This window comes from Anopheles arabiensis, chromosome 3, assembly GCF_016920715.1.
Source record: "Anopheles arabiensis isolate DONGOLA chromosome 3, AaraD3, whole genome shotgun sequence".
NCBI lineage: Eukaryota > Metazoa > Arthropoda > Insecta > Diptera > Culicidae > Anopheles > Anopheles arabiensis.
The window spans coordinates 49,484,580-49,496,320 of record NC_053518.1 but is presented as its reverse complement, the minus strand read 5'-3'; the positions used below and the strand labels follow the sequence as shown (position 1 = coordinate 49,496,320).

At 37.8% G+C, this 11,741-nt stretch overlaps 2 protein-coding genes across 8 annotated transcripts; one reads left to right on the top strand and one right to left on the bottom strand.

Annotated features, from left to right (window-relative positions):
• Positions 1 to 196: 196 nt before the first annotated feature.
• Positions 197 to 8,168, top strand: LOC120902355. 6 transcript variants are annotated; one of them, XM_040311045.1, is made up of 4 exons: positions 197 to 557; positions 6,831 to 6,977; positions 7,065 to 7,138; positions 7,208 to 8,168. In XM_040311045.1, the coding sequence occupies exons 1-4, from the start codon at positions 539 to 541 to the stop codon at positions 7,604 to 7,606; spliced, it is 639 nt and encodes a 212-aa protein (XP_040166979.1). In that variant the 5' UTR covers positions 197 to 538; the 3' UTR covers positions 7,607 to 8,168. The 6 variants fall into 6 exon arrangements, with proteins under 6 accessions (XP_040166979.1, XP_040166978.1, XP_040166983.1 ...); XM_040311044.1 differs by having other exon boundaries at positions 200 to 557; positions 7,062 to 7,138; XM_040311049.1 differs by lacking the exon at positions 197 to 557 and adding an exon at positions 1,015 to 1,038 and having other exon boundaries at positions 7,062 to 7,138.
• On the bottom strand, positions 6,814 to 9,017 carry LOC120902356. Of its 2 annotated transcripts, none has more exons than XM_040311050.1 (2): positions 8,458 to 9,013; positions 6,814 to 8,385 (listed from the first exon to the last, which is right to left on the bottom strand). In XM_040311050.1, exons 1-2 carry the CDS (start codon positions 8,921 to 8,923, stop codon positions 8,252 to 8,254), a joined length of 600 nt encoding a protein of 199 aa, XP_040166984.1. In that variant the 5' UTR covers positions 8,924 to 9,013; the 3' UTR covers positions 6,814 to 8,251. The 2 variants fall into 2 exon arrangements, with proteins under 2 accessions (XP_040166984.1, XP_040166985.1); XM_040311051.1 differs by having other exon boundaries at positions 8,245 to 8,380; positions 8,458 to 9,017.
• Between the last annotated feature and the right edge of the window lie 2,724 nt (positions 9,018 to 11,741).

Genomic DNA, 11,741 nt, shown 5'->3' with positions numbered 1-11,741 from the left:
TAAAGTAAGTTACAATTTGAAATGTGCTCAAAACCCGCGGAAAAGTGACCAAAGAACGGTTTGAATGGTGTATGGTATGTCATTTAAAATATTTGATAAGATGTAAAATGAACACTGTAGGAACAAAGGAAATCCCTGATGGTGGTGAATTTTTCAATGTGCTCACACATATTCTTGACACAGATTGGTGGAAATGTGCTCGTTGCAGTTGTATGGACACATCAGAACGATAGTGCGCTTTCTCTGCATAGTCGTCGTACGTTTGGTTGAGGAAAAGGTCTTCTTAACGAATAGTTGAAACTAGCAATTGACTAGCATCGGTTGTTCTTCAGGCAAATGTGAAATACAGAGTGCATAATAAGATCATTAGGAAATGATGTGACAAAAATCAAGATAGTGCCAAATACTAAACCTCTAACTAGAAATCAGATTTCCCATCCGTTCAACCGGTTTGTGCAACGCAAATAAATTGTTTTCATACAGGATTACTGATAAATTAAAGTTGCAATTGGTGCATTATTACTATCAAAACTACGTAATGGAACTAAGAGTGAGAGGTACGTATAATAAAAAATAGAATATTCTTTTTGTAAGTCATTCATTTATATAGCAGTATTGTATATTTTTCGCTTAACCTGTTATCAGAATGAACTGAACAAACGTGTTGTTCAACTTCAATGCGTTCGGGTAAAAGACCCAACGTGCACTCCTGAGTAGATAAAACAAGATATAACTGCTCTAAACAGTGGAATGAAATATATAAAACAGGAAAAAAATCCCCCGACACATTCCCCTTATCGTTTTGCAGATATTTGAACAACCGAGAGTTCCTCGCATCTCTCGAGCACGGGCAAGAGTAGAATATTTGACAAAGATACCGTAGTGATTTATTCAATATTGACTTAGTGATGAAATGTTGCATTGCAAAGCGTGTAGAATCGTAATTTTATTACAATAAAAAGTGGGAAATTGTGGCCAAAAGTAAACTCCATTATACCGCGTGATACATTACGTTGCACCTGTTATAGATCTTGCAAGGTAAAAAAAGAAGCAGTTTATAAATTGTATTCACACCTGACACTGAAAATAGTATTTTGTTCTATGAGATACTGTAATATATGTGCGCGTACACATGCGTTTGGCATGGCATAGTAATCGACAAAAGAAAATGCGCCTCGACTTGGTTATGTAGAACGAATAATTAGGTTCACTTGAAGTTCAGAGAAAGACTCTGTTCTCTTTGCAACAATTAAAGTGTACGTAATATTTAAAGATTTATTTTATAAACTGTTGCTGAAACAGATAGCTAAGATTCAAAACTGTTTCTATGACTTGCTTGTTAGTTTGTTATTTTTAATCATGATATACAGAAAATGAGTGATCCATTTAATAAAAAAAAGAAACAATAGTAAAATACGCACGCAAAGAGAACATGCGAGAGACTAAGAGAAATAGTATTAAACTGAAACAAATGCGGTGAATTCTTCTTTGCTCTTGAGGGTTGAGGATCACGCATATCTCAGAGCTTCTCACAATCGCAACTTAAAATGCAGAGAACTGGCTCTCTCAGTTAACGTATTGAGCGCGTCAATGATACACCGACTGAAGCCTATTTCTTCATACGTCGAGAAGCTAGTGTTATTTTTCTCATCCGACCAACCAGATCAGCAATTTAAGAAGCAGTGTGAAAAGTAGCGTTGTTTGGTGTATCATTATTTTTAACATACAAAACTTTAACCTCATATAATGGATAACATGAGTGAGTGTCTCGACCATTTGGTTATAATTTATTTTCTATTTTCTGTCATAAAAAAAATACAACTATTTAGAGCATTTTATAAAACGAGTTTAACGTTATACTATCGAAGTGTCATAGAAACAACTTGAAATTAGTTAAAAAGTGAAAACTTTTTTTTTAATCAACGTTATACTGTTCAAGTGTCAGATATACAACCTGGAATTAGTAAAACAAGTGACTTCATTTTTGAAAATCAATTCTTATCAAATGTCAAAAATGTAAGATTGTAAAAAAGTGTTAGGATGTAACCTTACTACTATACTACGTCTATGCAGTTTTATGCAAATTCGAACAGTTTATGTAAACATTCACATTAACGTTTGGTCGCGAAAACCAGGATGCTGTATTGTCCACTGTTGGATCTGTTAGCAGACGCTGAAGAACACATCGTTTTACTTGTGCTTGTTATTATATTGGCGTGAGACTTGCGGTATCCGTGGATGGGTCCTAAACGATCGTAAATATCACAAATCTCTGTGGCATTTACGATCAATATTGTTTGTTTGTTTTTCTATTAAAGAATACGCAGAATGCTGGTCAGGCTGTTCATGACCACAGTGGTCAGATGATTGACCAACATGTGCTGCAGTGGACTCGACTTTTTCTTCTGTCTAGCGTTTGTGTCACAATCAAATGAAAACAAGCGATTATCGACAAAATGCATCCACGACGAGCGTATTGAACCGGTTTTCTGTTTCATCCTATACATTCCCGATGGTGGAGGTCACTGCCGAGCTGATTGTGAAGTAAAATAGACCGATATGAGTTCAGATTGTGTCCTAGACCTACACAACAACGTTAATCGAGAGACGATCTTCATTAATAAGCTCCACAGATTGACAGCAGGCACATTGTGTATACTCTTGTGTATATTACCTTACAACGAGGCTGCTTTTGACTGATGTATATTGATTTTGACAAATTTGAACGTTGTTAAACGAGGAATGTTTACTAACCCGTTGAAAGTGGCATTGCAATGTTTTGTTAAACAAGAACTTTAAGTTTGTTATGACCCTAGTTCAGATAAGTTCACTTGTGCTAAGATGAAGAAATGCATTTAAAAAACAAATAGTGCAGTGAAGAAGTCAGAGCTAAAAAAAAACATATGTCCAGGAGATAACTCTACGCATGGTGATTCGATCTGAGGTGTTACAGGTTCCGGTAAAGTTCACGGTCAAGTGGAACGAGACCACATGTGCTAACAAGTCAAGACCCGATGAGGCAGAATGGAACGGTATGGACAACGTATCGGCAAACAATATATACCGTACACTAAATTGTGTTCACCTCCAACCGAACCCAAACATACTAATTACTTTCGAGAGCGAATCTATTAACCCTTAGGTGCTCTTGAACATATGCAAGCGCAAATACGTGCATAATGCTTGAATTGCGTTTTTTTGCAATCTTTTGAGCAAGACTGTTTCAGTTTTTTCAGTTAATTATTTATAGAAAAGAAAATGAACGTTGAATGCATTAAAAAATGCTTTAATTTTAATTGATCTACGACTATTTACGCCATATTTATAAGAGAGTTCGAAGCCGGTAATATCATTTTGAAAGCATCGTCATTGGTACCAATCACTAACACAGCCACCGCCTGCTACTATTACACTACCCATACCAATACTATTCCAATTGACCGTTACCATGACGATGGCCACGAAACAACGGACCGGTTTGATCTACGTGTTGCAAAAGACTGTTCTACGTGTTGCTTGTGCGGGGGGTGTGCAGCAAAACAGCTAGCTAGTGATCGGTAAACAAATTGTGTTGGTGTTTGTTTTTCAGTTTTGTACGCAGCATCGTTTCAAGTTCATGCTCTCAGTCACATTCGTCTATCGCCACACTAGTAAAAGTGCCCGTGCGTATACGTTACCGGTGTACGATCGAAACGCAACAAAACTTGTGCGATCTCGTTGTGCGCCCCCATGTACGCACTCCACGTACGGCACCCGTGAGATTCACGTATCAGTTTAGCAGTGATCGCGAACGCGTTTGTTACGCTATGTGTCAGTCGTTGGGCGGGTGTAACCGATCGTTGGAAAATGTGTTCTTATTGAATAGTTAAGGTACAATCAGTTTTTGTTGAATGTGCTTCGCTTAGTTATAGAAAATATGACACTCCCTAGAAGATAGATACAGTCTACTCAGCCAAAAGTCTATTCCCATTATTGGAACAGAGAGGATTGTTGTTCCTGCCAGTAGTATCACATCGGTATATAAACAAGCTCCTTTGCCAAAGGGAATTTCAATCGAAGTAAGTGAACATGTGTGAGTAAAAAAGAAAACAAACATGGCTTTACATAAAACGAATAGTGTGCGGAGGAGCATATGGTGCAGAACAGAGGAGATGTTTTATTTATAGACGGTGAAATTGTGAATCGCGCCAAATTGTAGTTACTTAAATAACGATCATTATAGGTTGAAGCATTGACTTTTTTGTCAGCGAATGTTCCTACAAACATTACACTAGTTAATAATAACACGTACTGTTTTTTTTTTTAATTGTGATGCTAGCAATTACTACATTACTATTAAGAACGTGGATGAGTTTAGTTTGATCGAACCTAATTGTTTTAAAAACAGTTTCAAGAAAAATGAAGAAAAAAAAACAACGGCATTTCATTTTGTATTTCTTTTCCTATACAATCCAGAAGAGATAAAATCGTAAACCAGAACGCGAAGGTTGGATAAACCCTTAACGAAAATTACGCATTATTTTCTGAACTGTACTGTGCGTTGAGATTTGTTGTAGTTGTTGTACTAGTGCAATTTGAGCAACAACACATAACGGATTCGGTTAAGTTTGAGTCGGTGAATAATGCATGACGAAACCTTCCGCATTTCTCGCGTTCAACGAACCAGAGATACTGACAGTAGTAAAGTAAATTGAAAGTTTGCTCCAATTTTCGCTATTTCGGTGGAGTGGCCTTTATACGCTAGTTTATCGCCTAGAATACGTTGTTTGCGCAAAATTCGGGCAGGGGCAATAAAGCTTTCTTTAATATCTGTACAGTTATCTGTAAGGGTGTGACCGAAAGAGTCTGAAAAACTTTTTTCCTAAACGATATAAATTTAATATAGTGAAAGAAATCACACTGCATTTTGAACGTTGTTAACAATTCGAATTCCTTTGGGTCCTCCGTCAGCACCGATGGACGACTAGTGCAATGCAAAATTATCTGCAGTGACGTTCACCATTCAATTGATTGTTTTAATAGATTGGTCGTGATCACTTAGAGTGCTTTCATAGTCGACATTTGAATCGTTGGCGCTGCTTCCTGCTTGAACGACAAACTACAAAACGTTTGTGAACATTCGATCTTTGCATAATATAACTCTAGTTAAAATCCATACAAAAAACAAGTCGTAACGCGGAAGACTAACCAACTTCATTTGGCGTTGGTTTCGACTCTAGTGAGGAATGACAAAAAGCCACAAAAAACCGCTCCATACGTGTCTAGCTATGCGCTCAAGGTTATCGTGATCGTCGAAGCCGGAGCTTAGGTTTTGGGGCTAGTTTTCGACCAGTTCCCACTCTTATTGGTTTCCGCGTGACGAGGGTTTCAAATTTGGTTTCAAACATGTGCATTAAACAAGGCCGGTTAGGACGGTTTAGGTTAGTGTGGTAAAGGCAGAAATTTGGCGTTAGATTTGTTTCTTTACTCGCTCCTATACGCAACTGACTAACGATGACGACATCGCACCACGTGTACTATCTGTGCTAGTGACATTGAACTTCACCAATCACCAAGGACACCGATAGTTCTATGCTCTATGATCGATCCTTTTGGGTGGAGTTAGTTCTTAACCGTCAAGAAGAAACGCTCATGACTCATTTGCCCGATCCACTGAGCACAGCGCGTAATGATTGATACCGTTTTGTTGATGTGAAAACTGGTTCTGATGCAACTATAGGTGCACAAAAGAAGTTATCAGGTGAGCTACGTGACACATAGTACAAACCAGTTGGGACCATTTAGCTTGCGGCATCTAGTTACTGGGAACAACTTGTTTACTCGATACAGTTACAACGCATGCGAGCGTACGCTGCGAAGTGGAAGTATGCCTCTTTTACAAGTTTATGAGTGCCATTCACCAGTGTAAAAAGGTAGAGCCGGTGTATCATACGAACAATGCTGTGTTGCTTCAATATTTTGGTATTACTGATAGAATGCAATGATAAGAATTGAAATTCATAAAAAAATATAGTTTAGTTGTGGGTGTAGTTATCTCAATTTTCATTTAATTTTTTATACACATAAATACCATACTAGCAGGTCACAATACAAAAAATGTTCCGTATTTGGATGGGACAGCATATAAGCCTAGAAAAGCTCCATTTGGTATATGTTCAATAGAAAGAGGTATCTAACAGAAACTCTCATTTTACGTAAGAAGGTATATGACAAGCTGGCATATATAAAATAAGACTAAGAAACCACAATTCGAAAAAAAAACAGTTCAATAGAAATGAAAGAATAATAGAATAATCAGAACAATTTCTTTTTATAAAAATGAAGCAAAAATAGATAAAATAAGAATGCTACGGACTCATGGTACATGCGTCAACTCGTACTATTTAACAACATGACCGTCATGGGTTCAAGCCCCAAATGGATCGTGCCCCCATGTGTAGAACTGACTATCCTGCTATGAGTAATTAATAAGTCACTGAAAGCCAAGCCCACTCGCTAGTGGTAGAGGCAGGTCTTGACCGACACAGGTTGTTGTGCCAAAGAAAGGAGGAAGGAATTTAGAATAATAAGTGTGTAAACTTTATTCTTTTTTAAACGACTGTGATCTCTTGTTCACGAAGTGAGCTTTTCCAGTGTGTTCCAGTAACAATAATGACATGGTAAAAGAAGATGATCTCAAAACTAATGGAAAACAAATTATAAGATTTTAAATTATCAGTTCATTCAAGGATTCTCATGTCTAAGATGTTGGTTATATAGTTTTTTTTGTTTAATTTTATTACATTGAAACTAATATTTTGTGTTTTCTTCTTCTTTTTTTATGTTTTCAGTCATGTCACTAGAAGAAACACGTCGAACCCAGCGACCATATCGCTATGGGATGATGCTGTTATGTGTTGGCGCATTGGTGAATTGGTTGGGTCTGGCCGAAAATTATTCAGAACCAGTACGATACGCGGGAGTTGCATGTATTTTAGGTAGTTACTTGCATCAATTATACCTCCAGCAAGTTTGGTTATTATCGTTTTTTATATCATAATATTTGATTCGCCTATTTGCAGCAGGTGCCTGTCTCATATGTACTGCAATGTGTTGTTGGCTTCACACACCCGGTCGATCGGGAACGAATGGTGACGAGGTAAGTGCGATAGCGATGCAGATGCGATTGAATATAAGTAAAATTTATGGTTTCCTCTTAAATTTCAAGGGCGATGATCCTGTTCACGTCATTAGTGCTAATGATGAACGAAGGCGTGAAAAGCCTCCCGACTACGACACTGTAGCTGCCGCCCCACCAAGCTACGACGATGCGATCAAGCTTGATCCTGCCGCTCTTTTACACTTGTCAATAGCATCGAACGCAAATGTCAGCAGTAATGCGAACATTAATTACATCCCTACAGTACATCCCAGCTCATCCCATACAATGAGTAATAGTAATTGTACTGAAACCGTTCAAAGCACTGAAGGTAGCCAAATACTAGACTGTTCTATTACCGTGTGCGATGAAAAAATGTGTTCCGAGAAACCACCTCCCTACGCAGAACCAGTCGTCTGTGGCACAAGTATTTCATCTGACGAACGAACATCTCGCAGTACTAACTGAACTACCGGGATGCGTTTAGCTTTATCACGAATATAACGAACTTTCTATAATGTTTTGCGTTGAAGTTTCCTGTCCTTCTAAATCAGGAAACAATAAGCAAAACACAGAAATCATGGCTGTGTTCGTATTTCTTAAATTGTAAGCTTCCGTTTCCTGCACAGAAATGTTCTAGTTATATATCAAATCCCGAAGAGCGATAGAACGTAGGTGTCTGCAGCACTCAACTAAAATGCTGTACAGTATTAGCGATGCCATAATTGAAGCGAACGATGTTCGTAAGAAGACAGCGTATTTATACTTAAATCATGCTCAACACTCCCAACATAGTTGAGGATTTCTATCGTTTCTAACAGTCGTAATAGTGTTTACGCAAAGATAAAGGAATTGTAGCTAGGAAACCTTATTTACATTAGCACTCGGTCGATAGGAGCATAAGGAAAATATCCAACCGATTCTGGGGAACTGAATGTACATATGATCACGGATGTAATCCTGCCTTATATTTGGGTTTATTTGTGTGATAATAGTACCATAAGTCAATAAAGATTCCCATTATCATGTATCCATTATTGCAATCGATCTATGCTTGTTTCAGCGTGCACTATGTATCACAGTCTGTAATCGTATCGTAGTTTGATTGTTTAGTTATGATGTGAATTTGTATTCAAAAGACATCATTCTAATAATCGATTCTCTCTCTCGTTCGATGTCAATACCGTGGTTCCAGCTGATTGCAACGTACGTCAGATGGTCAAGCGTTGTAGAGTGCCCGATCTGTTCTGCAATGTAGACGGTTTTATGATTGGTAATAGAGCAAAATTATCGCATTATTACACATGAGTTGTACCTACCTGCCACAAACTTTCGAAGATTAATTTCCCTCGTGTATGATGAAATGATTTGTTCAACGGCGTCTAGCGTTTTGCGGTAGTTCCATGTGCAACCAATTACATCGTGATGGGCGAAAAACTCGTTCAAGGATTTGATTTTCGCCATAGCCACCAAGGCATTTGTTTTGACATCTTCCATTATTGTAACCATCACCATCAGATTTTTACAATACAATTGTAAGTTCTCGGGATAAGGATCCGGATCTGTTGTTGCAGATTGTGGCAGGATGTTTTTCTTCGTGTTTCTTATCGCATTACAGTATGAGATTCCTTTGTCTGCAGCTTGTATCCATTTTTGGTGTAGCTCTATTATGCTCGCAATAGCCTCCTGTATTCTTAAAGTTGCCACATTTCCTGGCGATGTTGGAGTCCGTGGGGATTTGAGTTTATAGGAGGTAATACTTTGCCGATCCGGAGTAGCAGACATGTTTTTTTGTTTCTAAAATATTGAGGAAACGAAATGTGAAACACGATGGTAGACAACATAAACAAACAAACTGTCAAACACAACGATAACGATGGGTAACGCTTAATAACGCGTATGATTTCCGCATAGTGGGTAAAGATGAAATGTTTAATGGTCAAATGTCCGAATACAGTCAGCCCTCATTAGTTGAACTTCGATTGCATGATAACCCAAGTAGCAAAATCTGTTATGAAACCGTTAAAGTATGCCTAAAAGTATTACGTTTAGTTTTTCATACAGCAGTAATTCCACGACTTAAAACACTGCGTAACGCTTTCCTTGCTTCGTTAATGTTTCGTTAAATTTTAAAAATTTGCTGGTATTTTGAAAGAAAAAGATCAAAGTTAACAAAAAAAAAAAACGATAGAGATGTCTATGCATGCAAGGTCTTCGTTAAGCTTAATGTGCTTATATTTTCATGAAAGAAATTAATATAGAAAACACTTATTGAATAAAAACACAATTTAATGTGGTAACCGCATCACACCATTTTCTTTCAATACGCAGATTTCGTCTATCTTCTTCAGCATGGAGGTCAGCTGCAGCCTTGTACGGAAAAGATGATGTCCAAACGCTATCTAAATTGAAAATGATGCGAAAAATAAAACATATGTAGTCCATGTGAAGAGAATGGTAATATCGATATCCTGACCTGTTGTAAAAGCATGATGATACACAAATTCCACAATAGCTGATAGAAATTGTTGCAGCCGCATGGGTTTGTTTTCATTTTCCACAATACACGCGAAGCTTGGTGAACTTTTTGCCATAAGAAATGGTGACGCACCATGTACAGTAAGTCTCAAAAATTATCGTCATAAAAAGGATATTATTTTTTCAAAATATTATTTTTTTAAATGTTAAGTGGCTAAAACCTATGATTTCATGCAAAATTACACGAAAATACGTAATAATTTCACTGAAAACTTCGAAATTTGATTTATGCTAATATTCAAGATACGTTATTGCCCCGGGTCCACATTATAGCGTATATTGAAAATGCCTGTATAGTTTAAATCGAAACTGGTGTAGCTAAAATTTGAAAAACACTGTCTATATTGACCCGAATTGAAAAAAAAATCCCTGAAGAAACTCTTTTTGATTTTTGACGGCTTTAAAATACTGTTAATAATCAAATAGATTTTTTTAAGGCTACTTGCGAGCTATTGAATATGTGCATTTGTGGTAAATTATAACTGATTAATGTTTTATCTTGCTTCAGATGATTTAGCCAATACATTAATTTTTTGATAAGATCGCTTCCAGGGTCGAAATTACACGAAATGTAAAATACGTTTAGTGAACAAATATTTTGTGTTTTGAAGGAGTTCTTATGAGTGAAATTGAATAGCAGAAAATATAGAACATAAATAAAAACTCATGTGCTACAAATGCTGTAAACAACTCAAGCTCTCAGCATAAAAGGAATCATAAAAGGCTCTGTTTAGCAGATGTTACACGACAGAGCATTTTAAAAATAACTATAACAAAAAGCTGGTGGTGCCATCTGTTCGTGGGATAGCTAGCCAGTGGAGCTTTTCTCGATTTGATAGCTTTTACCTTTCCTCTGTTCTGTTGTAAAGTTTCGCATTGAAGTCGTGCATCGTTAGTGATGGAAACACAAATAAGATATTTTAAATACTAAACTTTAACGTACAATAATCAATATAGAGGCAAGCGAAAATTCAATGATCCCGATGGTGGTAGATGGTGTTGTTACTCAAATATTTGACCACACGACCATTTTGCTCGGAATGTTATCACTACTTACTTACTTACTTACTTACTTACTTATCCGGCGCTACAACCGCTTTGCGGTCTTGGCCTGCCTCAGGAGTGTCCGAAACTGCTCACGGTCTCGCAACTTCGTCTTCCAGTCCGTTATCCCGGCCTTAATGGCGGAAGCCTCCGCGCCATCTTGCCACCTAAATTTGGGCCTACCACGCCTCCTCTGTCCTTGTGGACGGCCTAAAAAGACTTTCTTGGCTATCACTACTTATACTCGAAAAATAAGAACTGCGTAGCTCGGGAACAAGACTGTACGCAATCAATCTGTACGCTCGGGAACAAGACTGTACGCAAGTTTGTATAAAATTGCATGCGTCTGTCATAAAAAAACATGGTTGTCTGATATGAAAGCGCCGGTACCAATTCATATTATAATGCAGAATAAGCAGCAGTTTACAATTTAATTGAAGGAGTGACCGGTGAACTCTCTCTCTACCCCCCCCTCTCTCTACCCCCCCTCTCTCTACCCCCCCCCCCTCTCTACCCCCCCTCTCTCTTTCTTTCTTTTTCTCTTTCTCTCTCCCTCTCTCTCTCTTTCTATCTCTCTCCCATCCAGCCACCCAGTATCCAGCCTAGTGTTATTTACTCATGCAATTAAATTATAGATCAATTTTAAAATTCAAAATAAAAAAATCATATGCACTTCTCATACCTCTGCTCGTTTTAAATGAAAGAGGAGGTTTCACGGCACAGCGATCAACTCACACAACTTAACTTCATGTCCATCGTGGGATCAACTCTAAAATTTACCGTCCCCCTTAGCAAGGACAGATTATTCGACTGCGTGATACTGAATAAGTCGCGAAAGCGCCGCTAAACCTCGCAGATATCGTTTACTACAAACGGAAAAGAACATATTCATCATTGTATACTGAGGGATAATTGCCAAACTTCAACTCAAAGCGGCTATTGAAAGAGTGGAGTGGAGGATGTCGCGGCGAACGAATGTCGGCGAATGGGGACTCCGTGCTTTGGTCGTTCGTTACCAATT